Source organism: Hippopotamus amphibius, chromosome 5 (genome assembly GCF_030028045.1).
Source record: "Hippopotamus amphibius kiboko isolate mHipAmp2 chromosome 5, mHipAmp2.hap2, whole genome shotgun sequence".
In the NCBI taxonomy this organism is placed as follows: domain Eukaryota; kingdom Metazoa; phylum Chordata; class Mammalia; order Artiodactyla; family Hippopotamidae; genus Hippopotamus; species Hippopotamus amphibius.
The window spans coordinates 1121109-1148196 of record NC_080190.1 but is presented as its reverse complement, the minus strand read 5'-3'; the positions used below and the strand labels follow the sequence as shown (position 1 = coordinate 1148196).

The following is a 27088-nucleotide window of genomic DNA, read 5'->3' as shown; positions in this document are numbered from 1 at the left end:
GAGGAGGGGACACCGGGTCAGGAAGGAGGCGGCGGCACATGGGGGCAGGACCCAGGATCCCCGGGCTGCTCAGGGCCCTCTGAAGGAAATGCATTTTAGTCCGGGTGTCTGGAAATTCCCCAGGCCTTCCAGAAACCAGAGCGGAAGTGAGGAAGCCTGCAGGGAGCAGGTGGGTGGGGCTGGGCTGGAGCGGGCGGGTCTGCCGGGCGAGGTCCCGAACAGCCACCCTTTACGATGCAAATCGATCTCCCGGTCAGCTGACTCTCCTTTCAATACTCTACCTCCTGGAGAAAGGGTTTTTAAAAATGGCTTCCACGCTCACTTAAAAAGTACCAGGCACCGGGCAGGTTGGGGCCCAGGCTGAGAAAAAGCAGGGCGGGTCGCCTTCCTCACAGTCACTCTCCCCTCTCAGCCTGGTGCCACTGCCCCCCGACTGTGTGAGCTGTAGGGTGGTCCTCGGGGCCCCCACCCCCCACCCCCACAACACACACCCACTGCCCCATCACCCCCCCCAAAGCCCTGCACGCCCTCAGGTGTACCCGTCTTCCCACACCAACTGCCACCCGGGAGGTACCCCGGAAGTCCCCTTCCTCCCCTCAACCCGGGGAACCTTGCGGAGGGTCCCCTCCTGTGCGCCCCACACCCACCTCTCCAGCCCTGCCAACAAGCAGCCTTGCGGGGCCCCTTCTCCCTCTGGTGGACGCCTGCTGGCTCAAGCATCGCCACCCCCTTTATGGACACGCCCATCTGCACACAGTCCCCTGTGCACACATTGACAGGACCCACCCGTGGCACCCCAGCAGCTCAGAGCTGACTCAAACCCCCACTGCCTAGTTCCGGGTGCTGTGTGTCCCCAGTGCCAGGGAAGGGCAACGCCCAGCGGGCACCTCCAGTACGCTGGCGCCTGTGCTGAGCAGGCAGCCAGCCTCCCGCCAGTCCCCCTCCCCGTGCCAGCAGGGGTCCCTGCTGTCTGGCCTTTCCGCTCCAAAATCAGCCCCACCCAGCTCTGGAGAGAGGAGGCTGCGCAGGCCCGGGGTGCAGACAGCAGTCAGGGCCCCTGGGGTCCAGCAGTCCCAGGGAGGGGGCTGGACCGCGTCAGGTGCCCGAGGCCTCCCGGTGGCGACCCTCTCTCCGCAGGGGGAGCCTGGTGTGTGCTGGAACCCGGGCCTTGCAAGGGGCAGGCGCTCCGTCCGCGCTCAGGGCTGCTTGGGGCCGGGCCCTGGCTCCCGGGGCCTGGATCCCCAGCCTCGTACGATGTGGGGCGGTGGAGCCCCGCGAGGTCTCCGCGGGGCCCTGGCTCCGCCGGGGCTCCTCTCAGCCGGCTCCCCGCGCCGGGCGGCCGCCGGAGGGCGAGGCCGGGCGGCGCCGCTGCGGCCCACTGTCGGCGGCGGCGCCGGGGGTGGCGGCCGCGGCTCACGTCCGAGCCGGGCGGGCCCTGGCCCGCTGGCAGGGGCGGGGCCGGGCGGCGGCGGCGGCGTCCGGGTCGTCAGGACAACCGGCCGCCCGCCGGCCTCCGGTACCCAGCGGAGCGCAGCGAGCCCGGCTCAGGCGCCCGTGTCGGGCCGCGCTCGGGGCAAGGTCACCGCAAGGGTTTGGGCCCAGGGGGCGGCCCGCGGGGTCCCGAGCCGCGTGCGGGACGCGCAAGTGCTCGGCGAGGTCGCGAGCCGGCCCTGGGCCCGAGGCGCGCGGGAGCAGGGCCCGGGCGGGGGCCTCGCGTCCGCCCGTCGCCGCCACCGCCCGCTGCCCCCGCCAGCGGCCCGGCTGCGAGCGCCGGGGAGCCCCGCTCTCGCTCGGGGAGCTCGATCCTCTCTGTCGTGCACGGGCCGCCTGGCGCCCCGGCCCCTCCGGCCGCACCGGGGGTCGCCCGCAACCCGGGGGTCACGCGACCTAGACTCGCGGACGGCATCACCCTCCCCGACTCCGCGGCGGGCCGCCCGGAGCCGCGCGCGCGCGCCCTCCCGTCACCCCGGGGGGGCTCCGACCGCAAGAGGGTCGTCAAGTGCCCCCCCCCCCCGGCGGCGAGGGCGAGGCTGGGCCGCTGCGGCGGGCCTGCCGGGGTCCCCGCGGCGCCCCGCGTCTCCCCGGCCCGGCCCGCTGGGCTTCCTGCTCGCGCCGCCGGGACTTCCTCCCCGCGGTGTCCGGGTGGCCACCCGGCGCCAGACCCGGAGGCGGGGAACCCGGCGACACGGGGACGGTGGGGGGGGGAGCGTAGGGCCGGGGCCGGGGCCGGGGCGAGGAGGGGGGAAGGCGCCCCGCGCGGACCCCCGGCCGGGGAGGCGGGGTCCCCGGCGCCGGCGCTCGGGTCCTCTCGGCGGGCGCTCGCGGCCAGCGTCGCGGGGGTGGAGCGCGGCGCTGCCCCGGCCCTGCCCCGGCCCGCCGCACCCCGCCCGCGCGCCCCTCCCGGCGCCCCCGGCCCGCTCGCGCAGGCCGCCCCGAGCGGAGCTTTGTGACGTCAGGCGGCCGGCGGGCGGCGTCACGCGCGGGGCTGACCCGGCGCGGGGCGGGGGCCGGGCCGGGCCGCGGAGCATGGAGCCGCGGGCCGGCTGCCGGCTGCCCGCGCGGGTGGAGCAGGTCGTCAACGGCGCGCTGCTGGTCACCGTGAGCTGCGGCCCGCGCAGCTTCGCCGGGATCCTGCTGGACTGCACCAAAAAGTGAGCGGGGGCGCGGGCGCGGGCCCCGGGACCACCCCCCTCCCCCCGGATCCCCTCGGGACACCTCCCCCCCCCACCCCACCCCCCACGCTGGCCCGGGGCCGGGGCCGCTCCGGGGCGGGGCGGGGCGGCCTGGCGCCGGCGCCCGCTTTCGGTTTCCCCGGGCCCGGTTTCGGGGTGCGCGAGCGCGGCCGCCCCTCGGGGGGCGAAAGTGCTTCGCGAAGTCGGCGCGACTTTTCGGGCGGGGGACCGCGCGGCCGGGCGGGGACGGCGGGGGGCGCCGCGCCGGAGCCCGGGCGCGGCGCGCGGAGCCCCGGACCCCGCGCCCGCCGCCGCGCCGCCCGGCCCCGAACTCCGCACGGCCGCCGTCGCCAGCGCACTTTTCTTTGTTCAGACGCACTGTTGGACCGGGCTGTCTGCAGGGCTGTCCCCCGGTGGGCTGCGGGGACCGGGCGCGGAGGCGCCGCCGCGCTCGCCCTGTGCGTTCTCACAGGCGGGGGGGCCGCGCGCAGGGCCACGGGCCCCGGCTCCTGGCGGCAGTCGGGGCTGAGGCCAGGTGGGTGGCGGGCAGCTGTGTCCAGGGGCAGCATTTACAAACGCCGGCCGCTGTTGAGGAGCCTCGGGCAGAGCAGGACCCCAAAAGATACGCGTTGCAGACCGGCGCTGGGCGCCCTGCGGCAGCCTGGCTGCGCTGGTGCCGGGGTCCCCGGGCAGCCCCGGGGGCACATCCGTCCTGAGCCGCACCTGTGCGCCGGCTGCAGGGATGCCTGCGGCGGGAAGGAGTCTCCTGGATACAGTGTCACATGGCGCTGAGCTGTCGCGCAGATAAATGATTAGGCATTAATCAGGCGCTAATGTCTTGAGGCTCCAGCTGGGCCTGATTTTGAACCTGAACCTGGAGCAGTAAATGGCTCCCCTTCGCAGAGGCCCAACTTTTTCCCTTGGTGGAGCCCAGATTGTGTGCCGGTGGCGGGCATGTGACAGGAGGACCGTCACCTTCCAGCAGTCACTCTGCTGGCATCAGCTCCTCATTAGACGTGGCAGAGCCGTGTGTGTACAAGTCACGTGACTTAACATATGGCCTCCCAGGTGACTGCTCCCCGTTGGCTCCTGCAGAGGGTGCCTGGTGGGACCCAGTGACCCTCAGGGGCCGCAGCAGAGCCACCTGGAAGCTGCCAGGCCTGTGCCCGGGGGTGGCGGAGGCCCCCCCGCCACCGATGGCCGCCACTTCCTCCCTCGAGCGGGGCTGCCGGCCTGCTCCCGCTCCCGGGTCTGTGCGGGGGCTGCACCCCGGCGTCGCCTACACAGCCCTGCCTGGCCTTTCCTCCCTGGAGAGGGACACCTGCAGGAGGTCCCCCACCCCCGATTTCTGGGCTCCACGACTCAGGTCAAGGGTGGCTGCGGGGCGAACTTGTGGCTGGGGGTGTCTGCAGAGGCTGCAGACTCCCCACCCTTGGCCTCTGCCTCCCACCAGGGTCCCCATCCCCGCAGCCTGTGGATAACCTGGTTTGGAGAGCTACGCCCCACCCCCACCCGCTTCCTCACCCCCTCTGGAAGGAAGCAGGCTCTGCTGGGATCCCAGCATGGGAACTGGCAGCTGTAGGCCGTGTGGGCGGCAGCCCTGCCACGGCCACATGAGGCTGTCACCGGAGCCGCCCACGGAAGCGGGAGCGGGGCCTTGGTGGGCACAGCTCTGCTCAGCAGCGCCTCTTTCTGACTTGAGGGCCCCCCCCCAGTGCCCGCAGAGAAGCTGAGGATAAAGCTGGCCTCTGGCGAGCCGTCCCGTTGTCTGAGGCTCGGCCCTGACGCGGCCCCTGCGCCTGCCCGCCCCGCCTCCCCTATGCAGGTCCCCCGCGGGGTCATCCTCATCCCAGTTTTCTGCCGTAGGCGTGTGAGTTGCGAAGCTCGTGTTTACAGCCAGCTTGCTGGGCAGGGTCTGGGGGCAGCTTGTGATCTGGCCCGGGGGTCTCTGGCAGAGGGGCCCGGCCTCGGGCTCGGGGCTCACGGCACCGACCTGCCTTCCCGGAGGCCAGTGTCTCCCCGGGGCCCGCTCCCCCTCCCCCGCGCATCACGGTGGCAGGGCTGGTCCGTGAGGCCCCGTGCGTGTGGGGCGTGGGCACTGACAGGCGGGGAGGGCAGCTGGGGGCTCAGATTGCAGGCGCGCGCCCCTCCCCGGGCCTGCGGCTCCCGGAGCAGCGGGCGGGTGCTGCGTCTGGTCAGGGCAGCAGGCCAGTAGGCCAGTGTGCCCGTGGTGCCCCGGCCGGGCGCAGTCCGGTCACTGTCACGTGTCAGTGCTTCTCGAGCACGTGGGTGGACCCAGGGGCTTGGGAGGACAGAGTGGCCCCCCGGAGAGAACCAGGTTCCCAGGTTCTCTCCTGCGGCGGGGCCCAACAACCAGAGCTCATGTGGGGGCCCTAGGGAGGAGGCGCCTGTCCCTCAGTGCGCCGGGAGCTCTGGGCTGAGTGTCCGTCTGTCCGGGGAGGCCAGGCCGCGGTCCCAGCAGGTGCTCGGAGCCACTGGGCCGGTGCCGAGTGCCTCCTCCGCCCGAGTCGTGAACCTGCCGCCGGGCTGCTGTGTGACCTGAAGCCAGACCCTCGGCTGCTCTGAGTGCCTGAGGTTCCTGCGTCCCCGTGGGTTCACTGAGCACCTCCTGTGTGAGAGGAAGCGGCCCAGGTCCCCGGCGTGCCGCTGCTGCCCGCAGGCCTCCGGCGTCTCCGCGGGCAGTGTGCCTCCTCACACATGTTGGTGCGGACAGCCCCGGCCTGCCGCGACCCCCCAGCTCCACTCCCCGGGCTGGGGTGCAGGGTGGGTGTGGGCGTTGCTTTGTGGGTGATTGAAGGGTGTACCTCTGGGTGAGGACCTCAGGTGGGATGGCCCGAGGACAGCAAAGGCTCAGAGTGAAGAGTTGGGCTCCCGGACACTGGGCATGAGGGCCAGCCGCCTGTCGGACACGGCCAACCCGAAGCCTCCGGCCTTGACCTCTAGGCGGGAGTTTCTTAAACTTCCCCAGTGTGAGTCACCCAGGGTGCCGTCACCACGCGAGACTCCTGGGCCTCTGTGGCCCACACCCCACCCGGGGGCGGGGGGGACCCAGGCTTCTGGAGACTCAGCCAGTCAAGAATCCCAGCCAAGGCCCGTCCCTGGGCAGGCAAGCACCCCTGCTCCCTCCTGGGTGCACGCCGTGTCCAGGCCCCACCGGGCTCCCCTCCCTGCCCTTGGGAGCTGGAGGGACTGAGAGTGCCAGTGCATCACAGGGTGGCATGACCTGCAGCCAGGGGGCACTTGCCTGGCAGGGGGATCTGGCGGGCATGGCTAGTCTCCAGAGCTGCTCCAAGCGGGGGGGTGGGGGGGGTGGGGGGGGGGGTTGGCTGGGAACCTGGCCTTGTCTCCTGGGAGGAGGCTCGCAGTCACAGGAGTCCTATGGGGTGATGCTGAAGGCCCTTCAGCCTTTGATCCGGGCCTCTGGGGACCAGCTGTGATGGGGACCTGGGTTGATACCCACGGGGGAGGGGCAGGGTCCCACACGTGGCCCTGGATGAGGGCCACTCTGGTGTCCGGGCTGCAGCTTCCCCTGTCACCCTGTTTTCCCCAACTCCCTGAGCCGCGGTGGACCTCTGTGCACAGCAGCCTGGCACCCGCCTGCCCCTCCCCTCCCTCGGGGCTCCAGCCCTAGGGCTGTCTGTTGGCAGGGCTGTGCGGGAGAGAAACGGCTGTGTGTTTTCTAAACCAATGCTGGGGCGTAGCGCCCCGGCCGCAGGGTGGGCCTCGCCTCGGGCCTCGGGCCTGTCTTGGGGCTGCAGGCTCCGCGCACTCGGGTACCCGCTCTGGGGGGCTGCCCTAGGCGCCTGGCCCTGGGCTTCGGCCCCTGGGACGTTTCTGTTCCAGCAGCCACGTCGTCTCACCCCTTTACAGACACCAGGGTGTCTTCGCCCTGTGGGAGGACGAGGAAGGAAGGTCCAGGGCAGATGGGGACCTGGCCGGGGTCGGAGGCTGCCGGCGGGCCCCAGGCCTGAAGCCCGGGGGAGCGGGGGGTGGGGGGGGCAGGGGAAGGCCCCGCGCTCTGGCAGGCGGCTCCTCCTGGCCGCGCGCCCACCCAGGCCCGGCTGCTCTGTGGGGTTGCTAGGCTGCAGGCACAGACGAACCCCAGGGAGGTGGGTGAGTGAGGCTCGGCCACGGGTGCCCCACGGAGGACCACGGGCCGGGCTGCTGCCCTCGGGGTCCCTGTCCGTGCCGGCGGCCATGCCCCCACCTGGGCAGAGCCGTGGCTGACCCTGCGGACGCTGTCTCCTGCTCCCGTGGGAGCAGAACTGCTGTGCTTTGGGGTCTGAGCCTGCAGGCCTCCTGGCTGACCTCCCTGCGCAGACTTCTCTCCCCAGCGCCGTCTCCCCAGCCTCTCTCAAAGCGCAGGTCACTTGCCGCGCCCCCAGCTCCCCGAGGACGTGACGCTGAGGTTTGCTCAGGGCCCCTTGGGTTTCCGCCTGGGGAGCTTGCCGGCCTGGCGCTCGCGGTCGAGGCTGGCCAGGCCCTGCCTCCCGCCGCGAGTCACCCCAGCCCCCAGGGCTCCTCTCTGGGCTCCTTCTCTCCACCTTGGCTGGGGCCCACCTGGGGGGCCCGGTGAGTCCAGACTCACCGCGTCGCAGAGGTCGGGACAGTGGGGGTGCCTGGGGCCCTCGCCTGAGGCCTGGCAGGCCCTCTCACCTGGTGGCCTCAGGGCCACCCCAGGCCTCTGCCTGCCACGGCCCTGCAGCCTCACCTGTGGGGCTCTGCCAGACCGGCGGGGGCCTCCGTCCCTGGGTGCAGGCCCATGTGGGCACAGCCCGGCCTCACGGAGGGGCCCGGCCCCGTGGTCGACCCACAGGCCTTCGTCGGGCTGTGCCTTGTGCCCAGAGGTCCAGTAGGCGCCCCGAGGGACAGGTTGCTGAGGTCCTCCCCAGAGACAGTGGCCTGGCCTGGTGCCATCTCCGCACCCCGAGGCGGCAGAGCTGAGGCACAAGCACAGACCCTGCCTGTCCCCCAGCCCGCCGGGCTCCCTGGTCTTCCTCAGCCTCACTGTCCCATCCGAGAAATGGGCACGGCGATGGTGGCATCTCAGGGGGCCACAGACAGAGAACCCGCCCGTGGCCTGCAGCCGGCAGCCAGGGTCCCACTGGCCCTGTTTTTTACCCACTGGCGGGCGTGGGTGTGGCCTGGGCAGGGCGGCAGCTGTGGGAAGGAAGCGCCCGAGTCACGGGGCCTGCCGTGGCCGCCACGGTGCCGTCCCACCGGCCCGTGTGGAAGGAACCTCCCCGCTCCAGGCCGCAGCCCCCGTGGGCAGAGGGGACACTCACCCCAGGGCAGGGGCGGGCATCGCTCACAGTCGAGGCTGCCTGGCTTTGATCTGCCAGGGCAGGGGCGGGTCCAGACCCCGTCTGTGCCTGGTGGGTGCAGCCCGGCCCACCCGCGGGCCCGCGGCTTGAGGCTCCGGCTCAGGTCCGGGCCTGGGTCTCTCACCATCACAAACATGCAGAGACCCCTCCTCCGAGGGGCGTGCGCGACCAACAGGGCGGAAACCTCCCTGAATGGGCCATAGCCGCAGGGCCCCCACCCGTCCCCAGCCTGTGTGTGCGGAGAGGTGGCCAGGGAGACTGCTGAGCCCCCGGGCCGGCTGGCCGAGGGGCAGGCAGTCTGAGTACAGAGTCCTGCCACGGAGGGTCCTAGGGGGAAGATGGGCCGGGGTCGGGGGATGACAGGGAAGGGGCCGCCCAGGGGTCCTGGGGTCCCTGGGCCCCACCCGGCAGGGGGAGGAGCAGAGCCCGAGGAGGGGTGCGGCCGGGTCCTCGTGGGGTGACGGCGCAGGGCCCTGGGATGGGGCAGGGGGAAGGCAGATGAAGAGGAGGGTGTCACCGTGAGTCCCCCGTTCACGGCCTAGGTACCTGCGAAGGGTGGGCAGGACGTGGGTTCTGGGGAGGCCTTGGGAGGACCCCTCCCGGCCCAGGTGTGTGGATGCGGCCTGGTGGGTGGGCCCCCGGCCTGCGGGACCCCTGGTGCGCGTGTGTGCGCGCGGGTGTGGATGCTGTGCGTGCACGAGCCTGGGTTCCATTTGCCACGTTCTCGGCTGTTCTGAGTGTCCGCGGGGGGCCTGCGGAGAGGCGTGAACCAGGGGTGGGGTCCCGTCCTGCGGGGATGCCTGGGACCCGGGTGAGGCTTGAGACACACCCGCCTGTCACCACCCTGCGTGGGGGCTTGTAGCCCACACCTGGACTCAGGCGGACTTTTTCTGTGGAGGGCTGGTGGCCACGTGGCATCTGGCGCAGGTGCTCGGCACGGCCGCGGGGACCGCCTGCGGGCAGCAGGTGCGGCTAGGTGCCCATCACACCTGACGTACCAAAGCTGGTGGCTGACTCGGCCCGTGGGCCGTGGGGTCTGTGTGCCCAGTGCCCGGCCTGGGGCTGGTGAGCGTGCAGCTGCCAGCTGAGCGCGTGATCCTGGGGCCCCCTTTCCCACCCTGTTCCCACCCTGGCGTGGAAACCATGCATGCCTGCTTTCCACGGTGGCTGCGGGAGCTGAGCGACGTGCCCCGTGGTGGCCACCACTTGCAGACGTGGCCTGCGCTTCTTGGGGTCGCCATTGCTCCGCTGGGATGTGGGGGCCCGTGGCTGTGGGGGCCGCAGTTGGGTGCCCGTCCGGGGGGGTTGGCTTGGTCCTCCAGAGAGGGGGGCCCGCGAAGAGCCGCACGCCCAGCAGGGGGTGGGGGGGAAGGGGCGGCATCGCCATGGCTGTCCCCCACCCAGAGCAAAATCCCACCTCAGAGGGGGTCGGGTCCCCTGCTGCTGGCCCGTGGCTGGACGCTGCCCCAGGCTGGCCCTACTGCCCCCCCCCCCATACCCCTCCTCCTCCCGTCTCTTCCCTCCATCCCTGTCAGTTTCAGGCGCTGGTCAACCGTCTGAATGGGCTGCATCCTCTACGGCCGAGCAGAGGGCAGCTGGCCGTGGCCCTGGTTTGCTGGACCCTCTGGGCATGGAAGCGAAGAATGTGAAGCTCCTCCCTGGCCCCCCGCAGCTCCACTCACAAAGACTTTAGATTCAGGGGAGATGGCCTTAAACAGAGGGAATTAGACTTGATAGGAAAAAAGAAGAAAGTTAGAAGTTTGATGTGATTTCTGGGCTTTCCCCAGTGATCTTGAATTAAGCCTTGGGCGGTGTTCCCACGGCAGACGCACCCTCCCACGCTGGGCTGTCACGCCGGTGACAGCCCTTTGGCCACAGAGCCGGGCCCCATCCCACTCCGCCCTCCTGCCGGCTCTGCGGGCCACGTGCCTCCCCGTAACCTGCACTCCGCTCCCCTCTGGAGGGTCAGGGGCGCCTTCCGGCCACGGGTTCCCCGGGCCACCTGCTGGACACGGAGGTGTCACGGCCACTTGGCCGGTCTTAGCAGCCCTTGATTCTTCTGGAGAACGGTAGATGCAGAAGTCATTTGGAAATTGAGAAACAGCAAAGCTCACTTATCTTTTCTACTCTGATTGAATTACAAAAGGGTGGGAGAGACTGAGGTGCAGTATGCTAAACCTCGCTTCTCTAAACCAGCTAGGGGTCTGGTTTTGTGCTTAAAAATTAAACCAGTTTGTGGCTGAAGCAGTTCTTACAGATTAAATCACGCGTGCACAGTCACGTGTGTCACAGCTGAGGAAGGAGTGGCCTGTCCGGGCTTGGGTTTTGTTACGTGGAGGAGTGTTTCCTTGCTGCCCCGAGAGCAGCTCACTGCTCAGATGTGACCCCCGGACATGCCCAGCGCCGGGCCTGGGCTTGACCGGGGCTCTGAGAGGGGGCCACCCTAAAGCCGTCGATGCCGGGACCCTGCGTGGAGGCCGCTGGCCCTGCGCTTCCTGGGGAGAGAGTCCTAGCAGGGGAGCCCTGGGGGGCCGGCCCGCGCCTGGCCTCTGTTGTGGGTCCTTGTGGGAGGGGGCCCTTCTGCCTTCTCTGGCCCTTTCCCGTGGGTCACGTGGCCTTATCTGTGCCGCCTGGAGGGAAGGGGTGCCAGGCAGGAGGGGTGGTCCTTCCAGATCGTGGTGGGCAGGGGTGGCCTGGGCGACAGCCTCACCGAGGGCCGTGGACACAGGTGCGCCCGTCTCAGCGTTCAGGAGGGCGCGGCTCTGGTTTGGTCGCGACCCCGTCCCCGCCGGGCCTGGCCGTGAACGAGCGGCCCCCACTCCCAGACACACGTCCCGCTCCCGGGACCCTGGTCCTCTGGGCTGTCCTGGGCCTGGGGGTCCTCCCGGTGCCACCGTGAGGGTCTTCCTTGTGGGCGTGCCTCCCTCGGGAGGAGGGCAGTGAGCGGGTGGGGCCCGTGAGCCGGGGCCGCTGGCCGCCCAGCAGCCTGCCGCCCGAGGCCCGGCCCGGCCCGGCCCAGGAGCCGGATCCCCGCCTCGGTTTCCCGGGCCCCGGGAGGGCTGCAGCTCCGAGCCCCGGCTCGCCTTGTTGCCACGAACTGAGGCGTGGCGGCTCGGGGCCTGTCGGGCCCAACGGGCTCGACGTTGGTCACGTGACACCCGGGGTCACAGCCCCACCTGCGAGGCCCCTGGGCGCGCGCGGGGGGGCACTGGCCTCGGTTGAAGCCGGGAGACCCTGCCGGGCCCTCGGGCGTGGGAGCCGGGTGCGGCGGTGTCCGGCTGTCCTGACCGTCCCTCTCTGTCTCCCCCCAGGTCCGGCCTCTTCGGCCTGCCCCCGTCGGCTCCGCTGCCCCAGGCCCAGGACCCCCCCGTCCACGGCTGCCCCGGCCCGGCCCCCGCGGCGGGGGACGCAGAGGCGATGCCGCTGGGGACGGGCGGCCCGCCACCCCCCGGCGGGGCCCGGCCCCCCGAGACCGCCGGCCCGGAGCCGCCGCCGGCCCTCGTGCCGCCGCTGCCCGCCGGCAGCCTGCCCCCGTTCCCGCCCTACTTCGAGGGCGCCCCCTTCCCTCCCCCGCTCTGGCTGAGGGACACCTACAGGCAGTGGGTGCCGCAGCCGCCCCCGCGGGGCATCAAGAGGACCCGGAGGCGCCTGTCCCGCAACCGCGACCCCGGCCACCCGGCCCTGAGCCCCATCCGCCTGCGGCCACGCCAGGTGCTCTGTGAGAAGTGCAAGAGCACCGTGAGCCCCCCGGAGGCCGGCCCCGGCCCCCCGGCCGCCCCCCGGCCGCGCAGGGAGCCCCGCAAGCCCGAGGACCCTGACGGCGGAGGCGACGCGGCCGTGGCGAAGAGGAGCAGGCGGGAGAGGCGGGAGGCGGCGCGGGTCCCGCGGAGCCCGGTCATCAAGATCTGCTACAGCACGCCCCAGGGCACCGGCGAGGTGGTGGAGATCCCCTCCCGCGTGCACGGCTCCCTGGAGCCCTTCTGCCCCCCAGAGGCCCCGCCCGGGGGAGGCCCGGACCCCGAGGCGCCCAGGGACAGGCCACCCGGCGGGGGGCCCGCCTCCATCCCAAAGCTGAAGCTGACGCGGCCCCCCCCCGCCGGCGCCGCCCCGCCGCCCCCCAAGATCCGCCTGAAGCCGCGCCGCCTGGAGGCCGGCGAGCGGGAGCCGCTGTACAGGGCCGAGCTGGTGGAGGGGCTCGAGGGCTGTGGGCGCGGCCCCCGGGCCGGCTCGCCCGCGCCCCTGGCCGACGGCGCTGCCCGCGGTGGGCTGGCGGACTCGTCTTCCGGGAGCTCCGGCGAGGACGATGACTGCAAGGGGCGTCCCCGGGGTGAGCACGAGCCCGGCGGCCTGGCTTTTCTCGCTGCCTGTCCCCGGAGGACTGGCTGTGCCAGCGCGTCCGCGTGGAGCAGCGACAGCCTAGACGAGTCCAAATCCTCCAGCTCAGAAGTGACGTCACCAGACACGTGTGACCTCTCGTCCGGCGACGGCGCCTCGGTGCCGTCCTCGTCCAAGGATGCGCGGCCAACTGTGCCGCCCCTGACGGTCAGGCTGCACACACAGAGCGTCTCCAAGTGCGTTACCGAAGACGGAAGGACCGTGGCCGTAGGGGACATCGTGTGGGGTAAGGTTCATGGTTTTCCTTGGTGGCCAGCACGTGTCCTGGACATCAGTCTTAGCCAGAAGGAGGATGGGGAGCCCTCCTGGCAAGAAGCGAAAGTCTCGTGGTTTGGTTCTCCAACTACATCATTCTTGTCCATTTCAAAACTCTCCCCTTTCTCTGAATTTTTCAAACTGAGATTTAACCGTAAGAAGAAAGGGATGTACCGGAAAGCCATAGCAGAGGCTGCCAGGGCCGCCCGGCACGTGGCCCCGGAAATCAGGGAGCTCTTAACCCAGTTTGAAACCTAGCCCGGGTTCCCGACCAGGTGAGTGTGTGCGTGGAGGCAGCCTCTCTCGGGCCGTCGGAGCCTGCGTCTGCGTCTGGGCTGTCCCTCCGCCCTGGGCCTCAGCGAGCGCTTTACAAGCAGGCTCGTCGTCACAGAACAGAGCTGGTGTGTGTTTTGCGGCCATTTTTCAAAGGCCATAGAAGATCTCCTTGCTCTTTCGTTAGCCTTTTGGAGAAAGGGGAGGGTTTTAAAGAAAGGGGAGGGCTTGGACAGACGGGGTGGGCTGAGTGCAGGGAGGGGCTTCCTCTGTTACTCTTCCCAGACTGGAGCCTGCCTGCCTCCCTCCCCTCCCCTCCTCCTGCCCGCAGGTGGTCCAGGGGTCTGGCTGTGCGGGAAGGAGGGAGGTCACTGAGCTGCGGGCGGGCGTGTGGCCCAGCGCTCCTCTCCTGGCGCAGCGTGGGTCCTGGACCTTGGTGGGTCCTGGACCTTGGTGCCGGGGCTCCAGGCTCCTGGGGGGTGGTCCCTGAGATCTGTCCCCAGGCCAGTGCCTAGCCCTGCGTCTTTCCCCGCAAGAAAGCTTTGCAGGACCTCTGGCCACAGGCCTCAGGGAGCCTCCGTGGGGTTGGGGGTGTCACCACCTGGGGTTGGAACCGTCACCTGTGCAGATGCCGTGTCCCCAGGTGGGTCGGGGCGTCACCGTGTGGCATGTCGGGTCACCCTGTGGGGTGTCAGGAAGCAGCCGAGGGGCCGAGGCCATCTCCCCTGAGCTCCCCCTGGGCCCTGAGATACAGGCAGGTAGTGGGCGTGTTCTCATCCCATGGCCGCCCCCAGCCCTGGTCCCTGGGCTGTGGGGTGTGTCCAGCGGGTCCCTGGCCCGCCCCTCTGCCCACTGCCAACTCCCCTCTGTCCTCCCCCGGTTGGTCCTGGGCAGGCCATGGTCCCCCGAGGCTCCGGGCTGCTTAGGTGGACCAGAGCGGGCACGGCGGGCTCCCTGCTGGGGGTAGCTTGTGGCCTCTCCCTGGCTCCGTGGCCCCGTGCCCACGCCCACAGGAGCAGGGGGCTGGGGGCTGTGCCCAGAGGACGCGCTGGGCCTCTGCCTTCATCTCCGGGCCTCCGGGTGACCTTGTCTGGCTTGGCTCTGCTGCTCAGCCACCTGTCCAGGCCAACGGCCCGGGTGTGAGCCTTCAGGCCCGGGCCGGGCCAGCTGGCGTGTGGCGGTGAGGGTTTGTGGCGTGCTTGGTGCTCCCTCACTGCTGCCAGGGGCCGCGGGGCCCCGGGATTGAAGACGTAGCAGTGAGGCGGCGTCTGGGGCCCTGCCGGGGCCTTTGGGGCCTCTGGGGCCTGTCCCCACCCCTCCCCCACCTGCCTCCCGGGTTGCCTCCTGAGTCGCTCTCAGGACTCTCCTCCGGGGAACCAGGCACGTCCGCGGGCGGGGTACCAACCTGGTGGCATCCAGCCAGCGAGGGTCTCAGGTGAGGGCACCCCGCAGGGAGGGTCCCTGGCTCACCTGAGCGGGAGGGGCCCGGGGAGAGGGCGGCTACCCTGGCCTTGGCCTCCCGGGCGTCCCTCCGCTGTGGCCCGGCTTAGGGGCACCCGCTGGCCCGGGGACCCCCGTGGGGCCCTGCCTCTCTCCGTGCCCCTCTGCTCACGCAGCCCAGCCTGTCTCTGGCCTGGTCTGGGGGTGGCTCGCCCGCAGGCCCCTGGCGTGGGCGGAGGCAACCCCGTAGGTTCAGGGCTCTCTCTGTGTATCAGGAATCGGAGAGGAATCTCACCGGACGGGTTTGCCAGCTGTGGGGGCCTGGGTTCTGGGGCTGTGCCCAGCTGCCCCTGTGGGGTGTGGAGCCCTGGGAGCCCAGCGGGGGGTGGGGGGCTGGATCCTTTTGGCGCCGCAGCACAAAGTGGTTTTGCCCGATGGGCTTCTGGGTTTTGTGTTTTGAGCGTTAAAGACTGAGCCGAGGTCTGTGCCAGCCGGGTGGCTGATCCACTGGCGTCAGCAGGCCGGGGTCTCGGCGGTCTCGAGTTTGCTTTCAAGTGTCGGGTGTTTGGGGGGCAGGCCGTCCAGCCTGCTTCTTGGAAGGGAAACAGGGAGCTGCCTTCACTGGGGAAGGTGGGCTTCCCCCGGCAAGCGAGGGAGGGGGGACTGGGGCAGGGGGAGAGTCTGGGCAGGACTTGCATGAGATGCTGGTGGAGGTGCCCAGTGGTGCGGCTGAGGGAGGGGCCGTGGTCCCTGGCACCTGGGCTCATCCTGGGAGGAGGAGGCTGGCGTGGGACCACCAGGCCCCCAAGGGAGAGCTGGGAGGGGCACCAGGGCCTGGCCCTCGGCCGGGAGGCCTGCTGCAGGGGAAGGGAAGGTGGTCCTCCAAGCTCTGCTCACCGGCCTCCCCGGCCCGGCCCAGCGGGCCCTCAGCCGCCCGAGGGTGGCGGAGGCGGTGCCAGGAGCTCCCGGGACGCGGGGGTGTCCATGCTGCCCACAGGACGTGTCAGGAGAGTCTCAGCAGATGTGGGTGGGCCCCACCAGGGGTGTGCGCGGCACCTCGTCCCTGAGAGACCCCCCACCGCCCTGCTGGGAGGTGGGTGCCCACGTGAACACTGCCAGAGTTGCTGAGCTGGCCTGGGGCCTGGCGGCCAGCGCCCTGGGGAGAGGCCAGCAGGGCCTGGCCGGGCACAGGGGCCCTCAGCGGGCACCGCCCCCGGGGCGCTCGTGGGCCACAGCGGGGCCCGGGGTGTCTCCCGAGGGCGCCTGGTCCTGCCCTGGTCCCCGCAGGCTGGCGTTGCCAAGCCTTGGTTCCCCTTCTCACGGTGACAGTGACAGCTGCCTCGGGTGGCGGGGGACAAGTGAGGGGACTTGTCCGCGGCCGCCTTTCTGGCTGTTTTCCGGGGGGGTCGCACTGCTGCCTGGAGGGGCTGGGCAGCTCCTGCTGCCCGCTGGTCGGGGGCGAGGGTCCTGCAGGTGGACGGGGACACCCCAAGTGCAGGGCCAGCCCCCTAACCTGACAGGTGATGGCAGCTCCTCCCGGGTGCGGTGTGAACCCCAGGGCCTCTTCCTCTCAGACCCGGTCACGTCCCTCTTCTCTACCCGGCCACCCCCCACCGGCCCACCGAAGACCGAGTGCTGTGCTGGATGGTGCACAGACGTGTGCACAGAGTCACCGAGGCCCTTGCCTGGGGGGCCAGGGAGAGGGCTGTGACTCACGGTCCCCAGGTTCATGCATAAACACGCCCAGGAATGTGCCGAGAGGGGACGAGGGCCTCCCAGCAGAATGTCTGGTGAGGAAGCTGATTTGGACTGGGCATCTGGGAAGCCTTCCTGGAGGAGGTGACACATAGCCGAGATTAGAATGGTGAGCTAATCATGATGAGGAGGAGCATCTGGGGCGGGGGGGAGTAGCGTGTGCCAGGGCCTGTGGCAGAGGGAAGCCGGCCTGGCCTTAGGGGCAGGGAGGGGGGCCGAGGTGGGCCTGGTGGGCTGAGGCCCCGGCTGTGGCCTTATCCTCAGCACAGGGGTGCTGTGGGAGAGATCCCCTGACTGTGACGGGTCCCGGAGGCCGGAAGGATGTGCCAGAGGACGGAGGCTGAAACCAGGACGGGGGGTCAGTCAGAGGGCCACAGGGGGCGGGGGGTAGAGGCCCAGGGGCCGGGCTGGGGCGCTGGGCGCTCCCGGACCTCAGGGACCGCTGTGCCCTTTGCTGGTCGCAGAGGGGGTGCTCTAGTTGCCAGGTCTCGGCTGGGAGGCATCTTGGGGTCCAGCCTCAGAAGAGCGTTGGGCTGGGTGGTGGATTTGTGGGATGATGAGGTCGTGGCAGGGGTGGGGCAGTGTAGGAAGGGGCCCCACGGAATGGCCGCTCGAGGGGGAAGCTCAGAGCAGTGGAGAGGCGGACAGCGGTGGCCAGAGGTGTGAGGCCCGTGGGAGCCCAGGAGGGAGGGCTGGACAGAGAGTGGGCAGCACGGTGGACTGAGGACCCGGGGGGAGGCAGTGGGCACGCAGGGACGGGGTGGGGGCCTCGCCCACCCTGCAGGCCCCCCCAGGGAGAAGCAGGCGGTGATGGAGCGGTTACTGGGTGCGTGGCCTCGGGGAGCACACCCCAAGGGCCCAGGTGGTGCGGGGACGGGTGCCCAGGTGTCCTGGGAGCCCCGACAGCAGCTTCTGTGCTGCCCTGGAGCCCAGGGATGGAGTGAGAGCACAGAACGCCACCCCATGTGCCAGCCTCCCAGCCCAGCGGGAAGTTCACAGGCTCCGTGTGAGCTGGGAGGGCCCCGGCCCCTTCCCTTCCCTCCCGAGCGGCCGGGCTGCTGGCCTGCAGGGAGCTTTCGGGGCTCTCTCAGCAGAGCTGCCCTTGCCATGCCTCCCTGGGCAGCTTCTAGTGCTGGGTTTTCCGTTTCACTGAGTGGAGGGCACCCAGGGGGTGAGCCTCGTCCCCTGTGCGCGTGCAGTGGCCTCTGTCACAGATGACCTGACACCAGGCAGCTGGAAGCAACAGAAATCTCTTCTCACAGTTCTGGAGGCCAGAAGCCTGAAGTCAAGGTGCCGGCGGGGCTGAGCGCCCTCTGGGGCTCCAGGGAGGGTGCTCCCTGCCTCCCCCAGCCCTGGGGGCTCGGGCGCTCCTGGGCCTGTGGCCTCGTGCCACGGGGCCTCTGGCTGTGCGGACTCTCCCCGCCGCGCCCCCGGCAGGGATGCTGTAAGGCATCTGTGGGCCGCCGGCTTCGGCCAGCCCTCAGCCCCTCCCACCTGCCACCCCTGCCCCACGGAGGGGACGTCCCAGGTTCCAGGGTGGGGCCCCGTCGCCCGCTCAACAGCCCCGTGGGTCCGTGCACCGCTCGCGACCCCGCCGGGCCGTGCCGGGCCGGGACGGGCAGCCGGCGGTGAAGGGGCCAGAGCCAGCGCTGAGGAAGGACCCCTGTTCCAGAAGGCCGGCCCGGCCGCACCGGGGCCCCTGTCCGCTCCAGGAGGTGACTCTCCCGGGAAACAGAGACCTCGGTGGCCAGGAAACTGCCCGGAAACCACGCGGCCTGGCTGCTGGCGTCCGCCGCCCCGCCCTCTGGTCACGGCCACGGCCACGGTCACGCGGGCGGCGGCGTCCAGACCCGCCTCCAGGGTGCCCCTCTGCTCCTGCGTGTCTTCCTTTCAGGACCGCGTCCGCGGCCGAGGGCCCCCAGCGGGCCTCTCTCTCTCCCGGTGCTGAATAAAAATGTCCTTCAGGGAGCGCAGGTCCTCTGCGAAGGTTGTAATTATTTTGTTCCAGAGGAAACGAAGGCCTGTCATTGCGAGGCCCCACCCCTCCTGCGGCCGCCGTAGGTGGGGGCGGGGGGCGCAGCGTGGGACGCAGGCCCGTGTGTGCAGCTGCTCTGCCGGGGTCCCTGCCGGTGCGGGCGCTTCTCGCGGCCTGGAGGAGGCGCCGCGGCACACCCCACCCCCCGGGGCTGGGCCTGCCAGGCCCAGGGCTGCCCCTGCCCCGTGAGACGCCTTCACCACGCTGTCCCGGGGCTCCCCACCGCCCACGCCAAACACGCATCCCTGTTCTGATCCTGCTTCTCCGCCCCGCCCCGGACGGAGCACCTGCCCCAGGGGCGGAGGTCCCGGGCGCACGGGGAGGGGCCCGAGCTCTGCGCTCCTGCGCCACGGGACGCGGGGGTCCTCCACGGCACGGTGGTCCCTCCGCTGCCTGTCGGGAGCCCCTTAGCCATCCTGCGGTGACACTTGGGTCACCTTTACAGGCAGTCTCACAGAACAGAGGGCCGAGCATCGGAGTTGGTCCCTAGCACCTTCCAGGGGACCAGCATGTCTCACAGACGCAGGGTCGGCTCCTTCAACCCAGGCAGGTGTCCTCTCCGATGCCCAGGTCATCCTGTCATTGGCCAGGCGCGTCGGCCCGAGGGCCGTGATGGCCACGGCGGTCTCTGCCAGGACTCGGGAGTGTGGGCTGCCGGGGGCACGTCCGGCCCAGACACGGGGTCAGCCATTTCCCGAGGGGTCCTGGGTGCTCTCCAGGGGCGTGGAGTCCAGCGATTTTGCCTGGGCGCGAGGGGGCCTGGCTGTGGGGGTCATACCGTTTCTTACCCTTTACAGCTAACGGATCTCGGAATTACTTTCAGGAGGAAAGAAATCATGATTTCACCCTGATTGTTCTTTCTTTAAGATTTTTTTTAATGTGGACCACTTTTAAAGTCTTCGTTGAATTTGTGTTTCAGGTATTGCTTCTGTTTTATATTTTGGTTTTTCAGCCCCGAGGCCTGTGGGGTCCTAGCTCCCCAACCAGGGGTCAAGCCCGCGCCCCCTGCATGGGAAGGCGAAGCCTTAGCCACTGGTCCACCAGGGACGTCCCTCACTGATGTTTCGAACTCACGGTTTTTCCTTCTTCGACGTCCATGTTTGCATCTCTAGCTCCTCAACTAAAAATCTTGGTTCTTAGTGATATTAACACAATGCTACACGTGAAAGTTAACATATGTCAAATATCTCGTATATGTAGACCACATCATGTTTGTAATCGTTTCAGACAGTGGTGCCGCCAGCTTGCCCGTGGGCGATGCGTGGGAAGAGACTGAGCTTTCCTCGCAGGCTTTTTGTCCCTGGGGTCTGGTGCTCCGGGGGTCACGCCGGATTCCTGTTTCAGAGACATCAGGGCAGGGCCCCCTCCGTGGTTGTCATGACCTCGGAGACCGTCAGGGTCGTCGATTTCATTTTTCTTCCCGTCTGTAGAGGTTCCTGGACATTCAGCTCCTGCCTGTGAGCCCGTGCCCACTTCGGAGGGTCCCCAGTCAGTCCGAGTGTCGTCCCGGCCCCTCCGTGCTGCCCTCCACCTGCAGGCCTCCTCTCGGGGGTGTTCGCGACAGAAGCAGACGCGTAGGGCACCCCTCCCCCAGCCCTCGGCACCGTGTGGCTGGGCTGCAGGGCCCCCCACCCCTGCTCTGGGCCCGACGGGCCGCCACTGCCTCGGGGACGCGCTCCCAGGCCCCCGCCTGCGGCCGTGATCCTGACGGGCCCCATCCCGGCAGCTTTGTTTGCCACAGTCCCTTCACAGCCCACTCCTTCGTTCCCTGCTGTTCTGTTCGGGGCCTCCCCTTGGAGGAAGTACGTGCCCGCACACCCAGCCCCACGCGCTGCCCGGCACGCGGTAATGCACGTGGAGGCCTGCCTGCTGGGGGCCTCGGCGGGGTCTGGGCGCCGGGTGCGGCCCCTCCGCTGCCCTGCCCGGCGCCGGGTTCCTGGTGCTCTGCTCGCTGGGCTGCATCGCTGCGGTGGGGGGGGGGGGGGGGGGCTGTGGCACCCTGTCCTGCCGGTGGGGAGACACGTGCCCAGGCCAGGCTCTCCCTGTGTGTCCAGCAGCCCCTGGCCTTGGGGAGGCAGGGCTGCATGCTCGACGCGTGCCCACCCACCCTCAGGCAAGGGGAGACACTTCCCAGCCATGGTGGAAGGGACCCGGGAGGACCGTCAGGCTCCGGGCGGCTTGACAGCTGCCCCGTCAGGTCTCTGGGTTAAGAACCCTGAGTGGGAGGCGTCTGCACCTGGGCTACATGGCAGGTCTGGGTGGAGGGGCGGCACTGGCTGGGGGAAGGGGCCGCCTGGGCCTCTGGACCAGGAGGTGGGCCGTGTGCCAACCCTGCAGGTTCCCTGGGAAATGACGTCAGCAGCCGCCTCCGACGCTCCATCCCGGAGGAGCAGCGCTCCTTGGAGCTGTCCCCGCCCCCGTGTCTGGGCCAGGGTCTCCCCAGGCCTGGTGCAGCCTGGGTGTGGCCGAAGGGACCACGGGACCAAGCGGGTGACTGGGGAGGTAGGCGCTTGGGGGTGACAGCCAGCGCCTCACTGGTCTCCACAGGGTTGAGGGAGTCGCTGTGCCTTAGATCTTCCTGATGGGCAGAGCCACAGTACATGGCCCATGGAAGGTCACGTGACTACAGGGCTGCCGTGGGCCGCCTTCCCAGGTGACATCGGCAATGCCAGGCCATGCGCCGTCTTCTCAGGTGACATTGGTGATACCAGGCCGTGGCCACCTTCCCAGGTGACATCAGCGATGCCAGGCCGTGGCCACCTTCCCAGGTGACATTGGTGATACCAGGCGTGGCCACCTTCCCAGGTGACATTGGTGATACCAGGCCGTGGCCACCTTCCCAGGTGACATCGGTGATGCCAGGCATGGCTGTCTTCCCAGGTGACGTCAGCGATGCCAGGCCACGGCCGCTTAACGGTGCTCCCTTCTCTGGGAGGCTCCGTGGCCTCACTTCCGACCATGGCTGCTTCACTTTTTTGCTCGAGCCACCCTGACATCACCACTTTTTGGGGGGCTGTGGTGTGGGGAACAGGACTTGGCAGCTCGGGTCTCGTGTTGAGCCTAGCTGGCCTGGTCATTGTCCTGCAGCCCAGGCCCTGTTGTGGGGGAGGGGAGCCCTCCCGTCCCCCCATCTTCTCAACAGCTCCCCCGTCTGCAGGCGGCTTAGCCCCTGTGGAGGATCCGAACCCGGGATTCCTGACCAGCCCACCCCCCGGCCTGTGTGGGGAGTGGGCTGGGGGTCGCTTTCTAAGCGGGAGACCCCAGGCTGGGATGTGCCGCGGGGAGCCCAGGGCGGTGGGCCTGTGCCCCAGCACCTTCGTGGGGAGACCCGGCTCTGGTTCTGCGGACGCGCTGCCTTGGTGTGGAATCGTGGCAGAGGCCCCTCCCACCGGTGGCCCTGGTGCGCGGAAGCGTCTCGATCTCCCTGCTCCAGCAGGGAAGAAGCGGCCGGGCCGCGGGGGTGGCTGCCCGCAGGGAGCCGTGCTGGGTGCGGGTGGCATTTGCCTCCCGGTCCTAGGCGGCCTGTGGCTCCAGCGCTGCGGCCCCTCCTCGGAGCCCCGGGTCACAGGTCGGCTGTAGGGCCACGTCGCCCTGCCCGCCCCCGTCAAGGCTGGGGGTGGACCCAGTCACTGGGGTGCCAGCGGCTCAGACCAGGCAGGGCAGCCTTGGGAGCTGGGCCGGGGAGGCAGAGGCCCAGGAGGCTGGGGGAGGCTGCGGCCTGTGTGGGGTGGAGGCTGTAGCTGCTGCCACCTCCGCGGGTGTGGCGGGGGGGGGGGGGGCTCCTGGCCGGGACGGGGCTGGGCAGCGGTGGGGCGGTTCTCGGCGGGGCGGGGCCCGGGGGAAGGGTGAGGAAGCTTGCTGGGCAGCGGCGTCGGTTCCTGGCCGGTGGGCGTCCTCCCCCGGGAGCCCCTAGGAAAATGAGCTTTCCTCCAGGGGACCACCGCAGCAGCCTCTGCGTGGTCTGTGCCCTTCCCGTAGTCTCGGGGGTGGGGGGGGGCAGCAGGGCTGGCGCTCTGGGGGGCTGCCCAGGCTGTCGTGCTGAAGGGGCAGGGGCCGCCCCGCCCGGAGGGAGCGTCCCGTGGTTAGAGGGCGGGTGTCTGCGCGGGGTGGGAGGAGAGCCGTGGCCCAGGCGGAGGGCCTGTCTCCTTCTCAGGGGCATCTCCCCGGGCTGAGCCGTCAGGAGGAAGGGACAGGGAAGTTCCAGGTCTGTCCCCAGAGTTTTGAGAACCCCTGCTGTCCTCACGGAGGCCCAGGCCAGCCTGAGGGCTTCGAGAGCTGGCCGCTGGCTGCCCCCGGAGGGAGGTGGGACAGACGCGGAGTCACCACCGTCCCCCGGGGCCTCCGCGTGGGGCTCTCTCCTGCTGGCAGAGGCCTCAGGGTGCGGAGGGAGAGGGCCTGGCGGGTGCGTCTCCCCAGGGCCGCGGCCACCAGGAGCTTCACGACGTCGCCAGAGGTCGAGCTGTACAACGGGGACGCAGTCGACTCTGAGCACCCCCGGGCCCTGTGTCTCTGCAGTGAGGCAGTTGCCTTTTCTGAGCCCCTTTCAAATCCTGAAACACTGGATCAACGGGGGCTTCGCGGATCCTGAGCGCGGCTGCTCCCGCCTGTGCCGGCCGCCCCGGCCCTGATCTCCGCAGCCCCCGACCGCCCTCCTCACCGGATCTCGCCGCTTTGGGCCCTTGTGGAGGCTTGAGAGGGACCCCCACGGGGACGAGACCCCCTGCTTGGCGGGGGCTCCCGTCTGGATGTGCCACAGCCATGGGGGGAGCGGTGGGGGCGGGGGCCGGGGCGTGACAGCCGCTTTCCCCGCTGGGAGGCGGACAGGAGGGAGGGGAGGGGTGTTTGCAGGAGGATGGTGCTGGGAGGGGCTGTGCTCTCAGGCGGGGACCGCTCGTCTCCTCGGATCTGCAGGGTGGAGGGCGGCCTTCCAGGGCTTGGAAAGTGGAGCCTGGCGATGTGGGGGCCTGGCCTCGTGGCCTGGGTTTAGGAGCCCCCGTCGGTGCTCCGGGAGGTCTGTGCGTGCGCGGCTGGCGGCGAGGGTGACCCGCCGGGCTCCGTGGGGGGATCGTGTGGGTGCCGCAGGCGCGGAACCCGCAGGGGGCTTCCCGAGGCAGAAGCTTCTCACCTGCAGTCGCCCCTCTGATCTCTGAGATCTCGGAGAATCCAGGTCCTGTGCCGTGGTGGGTTCCTACTCTTGGCGCCCACACAAGGACACTCACCTGAACGCACCCACGTGTGCGCGCTCGGCCCTGACCACCAGGGCTGTGGTCATCGCTGCCGTCCCGCGTCTGCACCCTGTCCTCGCCCCCGCCCCCCCCCGCCCCCACCTCTGCTGGGGCTCTGGTCGCCGGGGACTCGGGGGTGGAAGGTCCGGCAGTGAGGCCGCCCTGTCCTGGGGCACCTGCAGAAGGGAGACCACCCGTGTTGGGAGGGCCTGATCCCAGAACTGGCATCTGGGGAGGGTATTTGGTGGCTCAGACCGTTTGGGCGGGAGGCGACTGGGAATTCGAGAGCAGGTTCCAGGATTTTGTTTTATGGTTTTGGTGGTTTTTGCCGAGGGCAGTGTCCTGGGAACCTGCTGCAGCCAACACAGCAGTGCCTTCCCTGCCGCCGAGTGTCTGCCCAGCCCCGGGTGCTCCTGGAGGAGGTGGGCCCTGATGGGCAGGACAGACCCGGCCGCAGGTACGGGGCCCCAGCTTTGGGATATGGCCCTGAGTTAGGGCTCTGGGCCCCGGGTTGGGGAGGTTCTGGGCCCTGGGTCCAGGTGTGGCTTAGTGGACGACACGCCCAGAGGCTTATCCTCTCCAGGGGTGCCCGGAGCCTGGAAGCCTGCCGCCCTGGGTGGACAGGTCTGCTTAGCAGGGCCTTAGTGCTACACTCAGGACTTAGAGCTCTTTCTTGTGTTTGCTTAAGGGTCCTGCCCGGGCCACATCGCTCTGGAGCTGGCTCTGGAGCCCCCGGCCCTCTCCGTCCGATGCCGGGCTGCTTCATTGGATGGGCCTGGGGGCCGTGACCGAGCTTCGGGTCCGGGGTGATGGGGAGACATGGGGGGCAGAGAGGGGTCCCACCTGCACAGCCCGAATCGGGCTCTTGCTTGTGGCCAGGAGCTTTCCCTGCAGCCTTGGGGGACGGTCACAGGCAGGGGTGGAGCCCGGCCACCGGCGGCGGCCGGAGCCTGTGCAGTCCAGGTTGCTGAGGTCCCTGCTGGCGTTCCCTTGCTTGTCGTTGGAATTCTGGGCACTTTGGATAAGGAGCGGGGCAGCGGGTCCCCTTGCCCACCTCCCGGCCAGACCCGCGCTCCGAGCGGCAACGGTGGCGGGCGAGGGCCCCTCCGCTGACCCAGGGCTCGGGGCCCGTGCAGCCGCGGGCACCGTGGGGCGTGTTTGCGTTTCTCTGTGCAGGTCTGTCTCCTGGATTTTATATTTTAAATATAAACGGGAAAAGGCTTGGGTTCCCGTTTCACTTCTGGTAAGATGCTCCCGAACACGGTTTCTTTTCATCGAGTTTTCATTTGTGTTACATACGTTCGCGGTTTGAAAGTCCACGCGTGACGTGACGCGTGTGACGGAAGGACGTCTCTCCACATTCTTCCACTTAACCTGCTGTTTCTGGCTTCATGATTCCTCCACGCGGGCCGTCTCCATGGGCTTTTCTCCCCTGTGGAGAGGGAAGGTTTTGCCACCTCATAACCCCCGTTGCCCTGCCCCACGCACACGCAGACAGAGTTTCTGGCTCAGTCAAGATTCAGTGTTGATATTAAAAATTCCAGCTTATCCGTGAAGATAGTCATGAGTGTGTTTTGTTTCTCTTCAGCTCTGTTCTTTGCAGAGTAGAATTTTCCTCGTTTTGGGCTGTTTGTGTATCAGCGCGTACTGGCTGCCCGCTCTCTGAGGGAGGGGGAGCCTCTGCGAGGGTATCTGTTTCGGTTCACCGTCCCTCTGTGAACAAACGTTCCCAAAACACGGTGACTTCAGACAGCTCGGCCGGGTAGTTTCTCGTGGGGGGGCACCTCCCCTCCTGGGGGGCCGCAGCCGGTTGGTGGCCGGCAGCCCCCGTGCGGGGGCTGCTCCCGGTCCGGCCGGACCCCGGGCTGCCGGGCCCCGGGCCCCTCCCTCCCGGAGCCTCCTGTGGCCGCGGAGCCGGCGGGGGGGCAGTTGTGGTGGAGGACACGTCCCTCCGGCTCGTTGGGCGGGGGGAGGCCCGGCCCCGAGGGCCCCCTGCTGTCTTCGGGGGGTGGGGGTCGGCCCTGAGACGCTGGGCTGGGGTGTCCGCCGTCCCTGCTCAAGGGTGACTGCCTGCAGGTCAGAGGGGAGGTGGGGACGCCCCCGGAAGCAGGGCTGAAGCCTGGCTCCCCACCACCGTGGGGAAGGATTTCCTTGTTCGGGGTCTGACCCCCCACCCCAAGGGGGTCTCTTCAGCCAGGAGGGCGCGGCTGGTGGGGGGGGGGCTCCCGGCTGGGGGCGTGTGTCTCCGGGTTGTCATCCTGCCGCACGCTGGGACCGTCTGAGCTGTGAGCCTGGGGCGTGGGCATGGCCGGCCGCTCCCCCAGGCCCCCCGCCGTGAGTGGCTGGAGAGGCGCCGGAGCAGCCGGCCTCCCTGCAGCCTGCGTGTGCCTGGCCCGGGGCTGCGGGGCTGAGGACAAGCACTGAGGATCCCTGACCTTCCCCGGGCAGCTCAGGGCCCCTGGGAGGTGGCTAGGTGGGCACGGGGGGTGCGGGGCTCGGGGGCCCGGCCCCAGCAGTGGGGCAGGGGCACCAAGGGAGGCGTGACTCCTGAGATGGCGAGGGCTGAGGGGAACTGGGGGGTGGGGGTGCCTGGGGAGCCGCAGCGCCCGAGCGAGAGGCTCCGAAGAGCTGGGCAGGCGCCCCAACAGGTGCTTGGACCCTGAGGGGCGTGCCCCCCGGCCCTGGACCCTGAGATAACCTGTGTCCCTTTCTGCTTCCCCCCAGGTCACCGACAGTGAGGGCGTGGCTGCTCTCCTGCACGTCCCGACTTTGGGGGTGTCCCCTGCAGCCCCCACTCTGTCCCAGGACCCTGCAGAGACCCGGCCTGCGGGGTCAGCCTGGCTCGAGGCCTCCCAGGGGGAAGCAGGTGCGCCTGGCCGCGAGGACCCCCGGACACCGTGGCTCCCCTCGACCGAATGTATTTATTCCTGCAGCTCAGACTTTAGCGTTTCTGGTTTGTGAAGCTCCGGAGTCCAGCAGCGAGGGCGCCCCCGGGGTCCGGGCGCCCGGGGCAGCAGGGCCGAGCCGCCTCCCTGCCGGCCTCGGAACAGCCAGCCGCCTGGGGGGCCTGCCGTCCCCAGCCCCGGGCGGGCGGCGGGGTCTCTGTGCGCTGGAGCCCCGCCCGCTTCCCCTCCCCCTCCCCCTCCCCCTCCGCGTTTGTCCAGAGCGCGGTCCTGCCGGCGCCATGCGCCCCGCACCAGCCCCGGGTGCCGGGGCTGCCACTCTGCAGTCAGACTGCAACGTGAAGAGGATAAGAACCTCGCCTGTTGTTTGTGAGAGCGTATTCCCTACCCCTTTCTGTCACTTTAAAGACCAAAAAGAAAAAAGAAAGATAAAGAAAATGAGCTCTGCTCTTGGTTTAAATGTAAGAGAATAAAGAGGTCTGCTCGGAAGTCACCCCAGCTCTGGCGCGTCTGCGGTGCGCGTGGGGGTGGACCCTGGGAAAGCGCCGATCGCGTGGATGGTGGCGGCTTAAAGGACGGGTCCCGTGCGTCCCTGCTTCCTTGTGAGCTGGGCCTCCGCTCTGGGCGCTGCTCCTCCTCTTGGGAGAGCAGTGCACCCAGCCTGGTCTGGCCGCCCTCGGAGCTTTCTAGCCAGCAGGACTTTCCCGGGCGGGGCTCCATCTCAGGAGATGGGGAGTTTTGTTCTCATTTCTCCCTGTGAAACCTCTACCTCCTGGTTTCCTGGTCGCCT

General features: G+C 69.6%; 1 protein-coding gene and 1 pseudogene across 4 annotated transcripts; both read left to right on the top strand.

The window, feature by feature from the left end:
- Nucleotides 1-1254: 1254 nt before the first annotated feature.
- LOC130853369 (collagen alpha-1(I) chain-like) lies at nt 1255-2450 on the top strand (annotated as a pseudogene).
- PWWP2B (PWWP domain containing 2B) lies at nt 2441-26780 on the top strand. Of its 4 annotated transcripts, XR_009053989.1 has the most exons (4): nt 2441-2651; nt 11329-12638; nt 12814-12942; nt 26120-26780. XR_009053989.1 is itself a non-coding variant. In XM_057737061.1 (3 exons), the coding sequence occupies exons 1-3, from the start codon at nt 2527-2529 to the stop codon at nt 26131-26133; spliced, it is 1449 nt and encodes a 482-aa protein (XP_057593044.1). In that variant the 5' UTR covers nt 2441-2526; the 3' UTR covers nt 26134-26780. The 4 variants fall into 4 exon arrangements, 3 of the variants coding, with proteins under 3 accessions (XP_057593044.1, XP_057593041.1, XP_057593043.1); XM_057737061.1 differs by lacking the exon at nt 12814-12942; XM_057737058.1 differs by having other exon boundaries at nt 11329-12942.
- Nucleotides 26781-27088: the final 308 nt, after the last annotated feature.